The sequence below is a fragment of the Limulus polyphemus genome, unplaced genomic scaffold (assembly GCF_000517525.1).
Source record: "Limulus polyphemus unplaced genomic scaffold, Limulus_polyphemus-2.1.2 Scaffold10063, whole genome shotgun sequence".
Lineage (NCBI taxonomy): Eukaryota > Metazoa > Arthropoda > Merostomata > Xiphosura > Limulidae > Limulus > Limulus polyphemus.
This window is the reverse complement of record NW_013675673.1, coordinates 10,811-19,968: the sequence shown is the minus strand read 5'-3', so window position 1 is coordinate 19,968 and position 9,158 is coordinate 10,811. Positions and strand designations below refer to the sequence as shown.

The 9,158-nt window shown below is 35.0% G+C and overlaps 1 protein-coding gene across 1 annotated transcript in view; it reads left to right on the top strand.

The window, feature by feature from the left end:
• Nucleotides 1-2,343: 2,343 nt before the first annotated feature.
• Nucleotides 2,344-9,158, top strand: part of LOC106476214 — a gene marked incomplete at both ends in the record, with an annotated part of 15,696 nt that continues 8,881 nt past the window's right edge. Inside the window, 3 exons of the mRNA XM_013936879.2 lie at nucleotides 2,344-2,374; nucleotides 6,684-6,889; nucleotides 7,174-7,309. Of these exons, the coding sequence (XP_013792333.2) occupies nucleotides 2,344-2,374; nucleotides 6,684-6,889; nucleotides 7,174-7,309 (373 nt within the window). The remainder of the gene's footprint in view (nucleotides 2,375-6,683; nucleotides 6,890-7,173; nucleotides 7,310-9,158) is intronic.

Sequence of the window (9,158 nt, the reverse complement as noted above, 5' to 3'; positions counted from 1 at the left end):
GACATTACTTCTTGACGACCTAATACTAATATTAGAAATGACCAGATTTCAATGCATGCCACTCGTGTGTGTGTGTGTGTGTGTGTGTGTGTGTCTTTAAAGACCACGGAGAGTCAGGTTCATGTGACCTCTTCGTTTGTTTGTTTTGAATTTCGCACAAACCTACACGAGAGTTATCTGCGCTAGTCGTCCCTAATTTAGTAGTGTAATAACTATAGGGAAGGCAGCTAGTCATTACCATCCAACGCCAACTCCTGGGCTACTCTTCTACCAACGAATAGTGGGATTGGCATCACATTATAACGCCTCTGCGGCTGAAAGGGCGTGCATGTTTGGTGAGACGGGGATTGGAACCCGCAACTAGCAGATTGCGAATCAAGAACCCTAACCACCAGGCCATGCCTATTCAGAAAAAAGCAGTTTATCCGAACTGACTCCGAAAGTTTCAGCTACGTACTTGTGAGATAATTATGTACTAGAAATATCCTCTTTTTTGTTAGTTACAATTAACGTTAGTATTGTAATTATAAAATGCACCAAGCTGTTAAAGCTGACAGACTATCGTTTTTGTTACTTAAAAGTTGATTATAATGATCCCACGTTTTAGAAAATAAAGTCTGGAGAGGACTCGAATGGGTAGTGAGAAAAACTATTACAAATGTTCAACGTTTCGACAAGCTTATGTCATCATCAGGTACAAATTACTGAGCACAAGCTGACAGTGATGTCAACAAAGTCAGTGGAAGCCTTCAGAACATTTTTGTGAACACGAAAAGGGCAATAGTCACCGTAAGGCTGTGGATTCATTTAGGGTCAATCAGAAAAAGCACAACCTTGATATTCAACATGCACAAAGTCTGCTGATATATACTCGTACCTGATGATGATATCATCCTGTCTAAATGTTGTAAATTTCTAATGAAATTTCTTTCAATACCCATCCCTTCCATCTGCAATATTTATTTCTTACGTCGGGACTTTGAATTCAGAAGGAACACACATCTGCGATTAAAATGATAGTTAATGTAGAATTAGAATATTACGTAAATAAAACAATAAATAAACTTAAAATATACTGAGGTAATAAAAACGTTATAAAGCACTCTACAGATGGCAGTTTGTTTTTACACACATTGGATTTTAATGCTTGTTTATCTTGCCTATTTAATGATCACATAAAGGTCTTCTTGAACTACCTACAAAATAATTAAAACCATAAAATATATTTTAGAAGCTATAGTTCGAAGTTCGTCACTGTTACCAAAAACCTGGATACATTTATCAAAAACAATATTTTTTAATAATATTAAAACTCCTAGTAATATTTTTTCATAACGCAACAGTGACTGTCTAAACTTACAGATAATTATTTAGAAAGTACAGTCGTGACTAAGAGCAGTCTCTTATCTTCGGAAACGATTGTTTAGAGCGAATTAAGGAGAAAACCAGTTCAAATACGGTAAAATGTCATCGACTTACTCAAGGACGTTTCCGATTATAACGTTAATCTTTAACTTTAAAATCGACCAGAGGTATGAGCGAGAAAACTCTTACTGCCTTTCACTGTCTGCAGTCAAAAGTAGCAACAAATATATAGCCACCCTAAAAATATTTCTACTAAACACTACCTACCATCCTCCTCCTTTAGATTAAAAACTTCTACAAATTCCTAAAGTAGAATAATATTAATAAGCACCCTAATGTAATAATTCTACTATATGTATAAGTTACTCCCAACCGCCACCGTTTTCCGAAAATGGCAAATTTTATACTAGATCTTAATAAGAACTACAAAACCCACCTTAAGTTCTGTAGGTAGTTCATTTTTTGTTGTTATAACATTATTCAAGTATAGCACAGGATAGCTAAGACAATCCCAAGTACTTGAAGTTAATCTTTCCGGTCACGGCTGTACTGAATAAATTTTAACGTTAAGTATTAAAAGTAGCTAGCTACCTCTAGTGACAAGAAGGTTTTTCCTCATTGAATATTTATCTAGTAATATATTTTCAAATTTATTATAAAACCTTGCAAAAAACCTTTTTATTTGCCAGTATTTATAACCATTATTTTCTAGATTAGTTATTAATAATATAACATTATCCACAAAGAATCTACTGTTGTTACAAACAGTTAAAGATATTTTTAATTGTGACGAAAAGGCGCTTTTTGGCATCATACGAGGAACTAAACAATTGGGAGTGGGTAGACCAAGGATGTGAAAATTAAATGCTCTTCTTTTATCAAAAATATTCAATTGTACTTTACCATTTAATTTAATATCCAATTTCAATAATTAGCATATAGCATTATTATCATTACTTTTTTCTGTTTCTACTTTAGGAATTTTTAGAACTTTTAAGTGCGGAGGATGGTAGGTAATGTTTAGTAGAAAAATTGTTAGGGTGGCTATATTTTTATTTCTACTTTTGAGTTTATTACATCTTTTTAAGGGTAACTGCCTTCCCACAGCTGGCTGCAGACAGTGCAAGGCAGTAAGAGTTGAAACGTTGAGAGTATAAGCACTCAACTCTGTACCCTTAATTAATTTTCCATGATTGCTAACTGGTTTCTCATCTGCTTTTTGGATTTTGTCCGATAGATGGGATATCCCCAACGCTTTTGGGTGCTATTACCACAGGCAAAATCCGTCATAACCTTTGTATTACGACTGGAAATTGTGATGATTTTTTTAAAGAAGGTTTTGAGATTTTCCTCACATATATATATATATACATTGTTTGTTTTGAAGTTAAGCACAAAGCTACACTATGGACTATCTGTGCTCTGCCAACCACGGGTAGCGAAACCCGGATTCTAGCGTTGTGAGTCCGCAGACATACCGTTGTGCCACTGGGGGAGGGGGCATATATATACATGCACGTGGTATGTGAAAGGTGTTTCTTTGATTTAAGCAAAGCGCATCCCAGTGGTTAACGTGTCTAAAAACGATCTGGATATAAATATCTTTCTCTACTCCTTGGAGCTGTGGGTGCTTTCTAAGAGTAACCATTCAATTAAAGTAGCCCATTTTAATAATAATTTCAAAATTAGAGACGGCTAGATCAGAGATCCCTAGGGAAACTTTGCTCGAAATTTAACATATCTTTCTGTTCGGAAAAGTGGATATTTTTTTCATACAAAATAAAAACATTCCACTTGCATGCGTTTGGTGCACGTGATCAACGTACGGCGTGCAAATAACCAGCTTTAGAATGTAGTGATATTATTTTCCTGCTTATCACACACTTTCTAGGGTCATTACAAATGTAAATAACTTATCCTTCATCTGTAAATAAACATAGTGCACATCATATCTGTGGTCCTGCTATTGTTCATCAAGCTATAATTTTCGCCCCATGAATTTATTGGTACATCCTTTCCCCCTTGAATCCGAACTTTTCTCTAGAAGACGTCCTGGGGGAGTTCCTTAGACGTGTGCTAATGTATTTTGAAAAATAACTTTTCTCGATTTTTGCTAATGGAATGTCGAGGTGATGTTGGTGATAAATGTGCTGTGGACGATTTGGCCCTATTCGAATAAGTACATAGAGGTTGAGTCTATCAGTCTATCCAGATTTGGATTCTCGTTCACATATGTATCCATATTATTTCCTGGCATAGATTTTTTAACACTTGGAGAAAGAAGTTTCTGTTCTTTGTGCACACGTTTAACTACTTTCAAGTATCTATCTGTCTTGTGTTTGTGTTGAACAAATAAAGTTCTTTGTTTTGCCATGAAACTTGTGCATGTTGTCCCTGTTTTGTTCCTCAATTCAGTCAGGTAGAAACTGACGTTAACTTTATAATACGTTTCTTGCAGACTTTTTTTTTCTTTGACAGATCGGTACAAGTTTAAGTTACTCTGTGTTGTTGCTCTAAAATAAATTCTAAATGATAACTACAGTTAACAGAGTTTTAAAGGGGATCATTTGTGGTCAGAATGTAAACAGTATAGATCTTTGAAATATTTAAACATGCATGAATCTTGTATAACATTGTTTCCCAAAGTGGGATCCGCGGCCCCCTAGAGGCCTTGAAACTTTATCTGGTGGGTCACCAAAAATGGGCCTAAAACAAAGATGCTGAATTACTTTTAATTCTAAATAAACAATAAGCTGATAAAAATTATGTTGACTTAATTAAATGATGCAGTATGTGAAAAGGAGATGTTATTGTTTTCACTACGGCACAGTTTATCAATCACCATGCTAAACTAGTAGGGTTGGGGGGACAACCACTTTTGTCGGTCACGAGATTCGAGAGAGTGCTGACTGATTATGTACACAGTTGAGCACCTATAACGTAAGCGTAAGACAGGTTAGTCTACATTTGCCATACCTTTCGTAAAATGTTAATAACAGTGGTTATAGGTTGGAGGAGGAGCTCAAACTATTTTTATTCACATCAAGGGAGTCTCAGACTAAAAGAGTTTGGGAACCATTGTTGTATAATATAAGGCACACAGTTTGATTAAATTAAAACTGAAACTAGCGAGATTCTAGTTGTCGTAGGCTAACTATTATGTGTGTGTGTGTGTGTGTGTGTGTGCTTATGTTACCTAATAAGTGTTGGGTATCAGTTACGTTAATTGTTTTCACCGTAAAGAGCAGTATTATTATCCCCAACTTCTAGCAAAATCATGAAATATTACTTTTAACACCCAGCTTGCGAGTCGATGAGGCTGAATCTGAGGAATTGGGTGGGAGGTAGAAGGGCTTCACATTTTCTAGTATTCAAGTTAGAACAAAAAAACACTCCAATAAATGTCCGTATCTGTTAACCTCGTAAAAGCCAAACTTAACTGCCAAAATAACTCGCCTCTCGATAGTTTTTGCCACGAAGATGCGGAGATTAGGATGTTGATCAGACTGTGTTACTCTTGCACAAAATAGCAGAAATGTTCATGTTCAGGCAGGTACCGCTTTAATAGCATTAAAACGGCAAGTAAGCTTCGTTAAACCTTTTAAGATCATCGCTACCGCCAGATCCCACGATATCCGCGGGGACAATGGCTTTTTAGAACTGAGGAGCCAGACTCAGTATTGTTGAACATATGTGGCTACTACCGTGTGTTGTATGGAATTTTTGATGAGGTATGGATTTTATTTTCTCATAGACTGAAAAGTACTGTGAATTCGGCTACGTTGGTGGGCAACTTGGAGTCCAAATATTGCAAGGAACTCAAATATTTATTCAGAATTTTAAAATAAATAATACCGAAAAGCTTCTTTCAGGAATCAACCAACCAAACATGTCTCCCTGACTCGCAGACTGGATGTTAATACTATACTAAAAATAATTTTAGCGTAAAAATAAAAAAAAACAGCTTACAGCCAGTTTTAATCGTTTCCACTGTATTAATTAAATTTAGCGTAGCGATCAGCGCAATAATTATGAATGTGAAAGAATACAACTTATAGAATAATTATTAGTATTACTTTTATCATAGCACTCTTGACTAAAGCTCAATTTTCCTTGACAAGTTACACATAAAAAACATAAGCATTAATATTGCATGAGCTTGCGGAAAACAAAAAGAGTACGACACCCACGTGACTCGTCATGTGGTGGCATGTTCAATGCTTTTGCTTCCGTTCAACTATACATATTACAGTTTGACTGTAGTCACAATAAATTAAAAAAGCACCACCTATGGGCGATTGTCAGGAAGTTTGTGTGTGTGTGTGTGTTACAAATAATAATATTAAGGTATACAGAGGAAACTCATTATACAGGTCTCACAAGTTTGCATGGAGATAGTCCCACAAGAGAGAAGACTATTGATATTTCTCACAGGAGGAGAAGCTCGTGAAGTGGTATAGATAGATCCCATTCAGATTTCCCAGCACGCGCTATGCAATTGATCAACTCATTCCTAAGTCAATATTTTATCATTGGAGTCTGAACGATCGTGTTTGGAATGAAGATGCCCAGACCATGTATATCTATCTGTACAGGGTTATTGTGAAGAAAATATTCGTATTTAAAACTGCTATATCGTAAAAACTACTAACTCTGCAGGGTAGCCCAATTTCACGGAAGGCACATTTAGAATCGTTAGGTTTACTTAGGGAAGTTTGGACAAGGAGCAGGGTGCTTCTACGCCATACCTAAATCGCCTTTCTCGTAAATTTTCATTGATTTTATCCCCCTTCTTTCGTGTTAGTGTGCAAGATAGTGCAAACACTATCCAGAACGGTTGAAGGTTGCATTAGTTTCATTTAGGAATATGCTTGATATGCTTATATATAATGACGGGATTCATATTGGACACATTTTATTATAGTTTTATTAACATCCTGTTAAATGTTCAAACGAAATTAATATTCTCAATGTGCCTCTATTAAAATTTAGTTCCCATAGGATAAATAATTCGTAAATCATAGTATTTTTTAGGTATAGGATACTCTTTCCTTATTACCCTATATATATACGTTTGCGTTACTGTTCCAAGATGTAATTCAGCACTATTAAATGGAGTCAAGTTAATCTTGAAGTGACATTCCGGAAATAGTCCATATCCGATGGATGCATTTAGAAAATACGTCAAACAAGCAGAAGTTCTGTTTAATACGTAACATGTGTTACTCTGTGATATATATATATGTGTGTGTGTGTGTTTTACTCTATATTGCAAAATACACAAGCGTTAATTTTTATTAACATTCATTTTATTTTAGTTGTGTACGGTCTTCGCCTTCAGAAGGTAGAAGTACCCACAGCTGTTCGCCGTGGTGATCCTGTGTGGCTAAACTGTACATACGATTTGGAATCTGACGACTTATACTCGGTGAAATGGTACAAAAATAACGTCGAGTTTTACCGCTACTTACCAAGTGATGATCCCCCGGGACAGAAGTACGACCTATTAGGGGTCTATGTAAATGTAAGTAGACATATCAACTGTTTGAAAATAGTATTAGTGAAATGAAAAGAATGAATACTTCAAGTGAATAAACCAAGTGAAAATATGTTTCAGTTATACAAGTTTTCTTGGGAACTAATTATTTCGTTTTTTAAGCCTAATTGGTTTTTTATGAAAGGCTAAAAGTCAAACAATATCTAATGTATTTAAATACTCTAAGAAGTTTTAGTTATTAAGGTATTTTGTATATTTTTGATCATTTCTCTTCGTATATATACTAATTTTTTAATACAATTTAAATCCAGCTGAGCCAATCGAAATTAGGCAACGTATACTTGTCAAGTTCGGACTTGAACACAGAAGGAACCTACCGATGTGAAGTGTCAGCCGAGGCGCCATCTTTCCAAACAGAAAGAGCTGAAAGAGAACTGCAGGTTTACGGTAAGAGTTCCTCTGGCATTATTTAAAACAAAGATCATGATTTATTTTGAATTTGCATGGTTCATCAAATAGCCTGATGATTAGCAAAACTTTTTTGGTCAGCAACTGTGATATTATTTTTTTTAAATTAGATCTTTTATTTTAAGTGTCCCAAAAGTGATTTAGAGCACAACGGTGTGCTAGCAATCTTTCGTATATACGATTTCGTTATTGCACACTCATGAGCCCAGTAGAGCCACAATATGTGAAATCTTAGTGGAATAGTAATTTTATACCGTACTCAAGTAATCAGTCACAATTTGCATAGCGACAAAATTGGCAATGAGTGAATTCATGTAAACAGTTTTGCTATTTGTGCAGATCGTCAAAAAAAAAAAAAAGATTCATAGTACACTTGAGAAAGTCCTTTCTCGCTGTTGAAAAAATTCTAGAGATATCATAATTTGGTGTAGAATGTATTCTGCAAAGTCAGGAAATACAGCGTTCGTCGTAAATCTGAAAGTCTAATTCTCCATATTTGCCCACGAGGTGTCAACTTACAAAAATAAAAATAGCAAATCTATTTCCCATCATTTTAAAAAAAGATAGTATTTGAAGTTAATGTTTCAAACGTATACCAAAAGTAAGCAAATATTTTAAGCCTTATATAACGTGCAAACTTTTGGCTAACATGTTTAACTCCTATAGTACTCCTAGTTCTAAATTCATCGAATTTTTAGTCGCGGCATAATGGCTCATAGAACGGTCCTCACGATTTATTTTCAAGTACAAACTTTTAGCTCGTATCTCTTGATAGATTTGAGGTCTAATTATAGTTTTGGACTCAAGAGGACAAACCCTTTCGATTGATGTATTTGACCACGCCGACGGTCTCGTAGATTAATTTACTCTAATTTTCCCTAAAAGAATTTTAATTTGAGGGTAGGCTGGTAGAGTTCCTGGTGAGTAATAAAATTGAATCGAGTATACGCGCGCCCCACGCTTGGTATTGCTGGTGCACAAAAATATAACTAATAAATAGCGGGGGGGGGGGTCTCATAGATTAATTTACTCTAATCCTTCCTAAAAAAGTTTCAAATGCTTCAGCTATTGAGGATTCATACAACGTCAACATTCTTTTTTTTCTTAATCAGCAGAAATTTGATTCTACATATGTCAAGATATCACCTATTGTTAGACATCTAAACATCCTAAATAATGGCTCAAAATTAATTGATAAAAATTTCTAAATAGTACTGTGTACTTTAATGTAAATCTTCTTGCTTCGACAAATTAGTAATGATTAATAAGTTATATTTGATGGTTAATCTCATTACTGAGCTCTTACGACAAGCATTGTATCATTTACAAAACTCTCCATGACAAACAATTAGTTGTTTCTAAGCAATACCATTGCATTTTGTAGGGTTTGTGACCTTGTTTCTGTCTGGTTTATACCATGAGAATAGCTATCACCGTTGTTCAGGAAACTAAATGCGATAACGATATTCAACTTGAAACTTCTTTATTAAGGGAGAAGGAACTTGTAAAAACACACGACAACAAGTTTGGCTACCTTAAAAATAGACCACGTTTAAAACAGCTTACGGAGAGAGCTTTAAATGTAAATTATATCCTTTAATTGGATCGACTATTATTTTTATTGAAATTGAAATCATAGCAATGCTTTGAATATCATAGACGACTAATTTCGCTCTATAAAAACGATCTACATATATTCAAACAATGGCATGTCACTGTAGATGACACCAAGGACGTTATGTTCAACACTAATTCCCGACCATTAATCGTAAAGTGCCACCACCATTAGATTAGTGGCTGGATATATATATATATATATATATATATA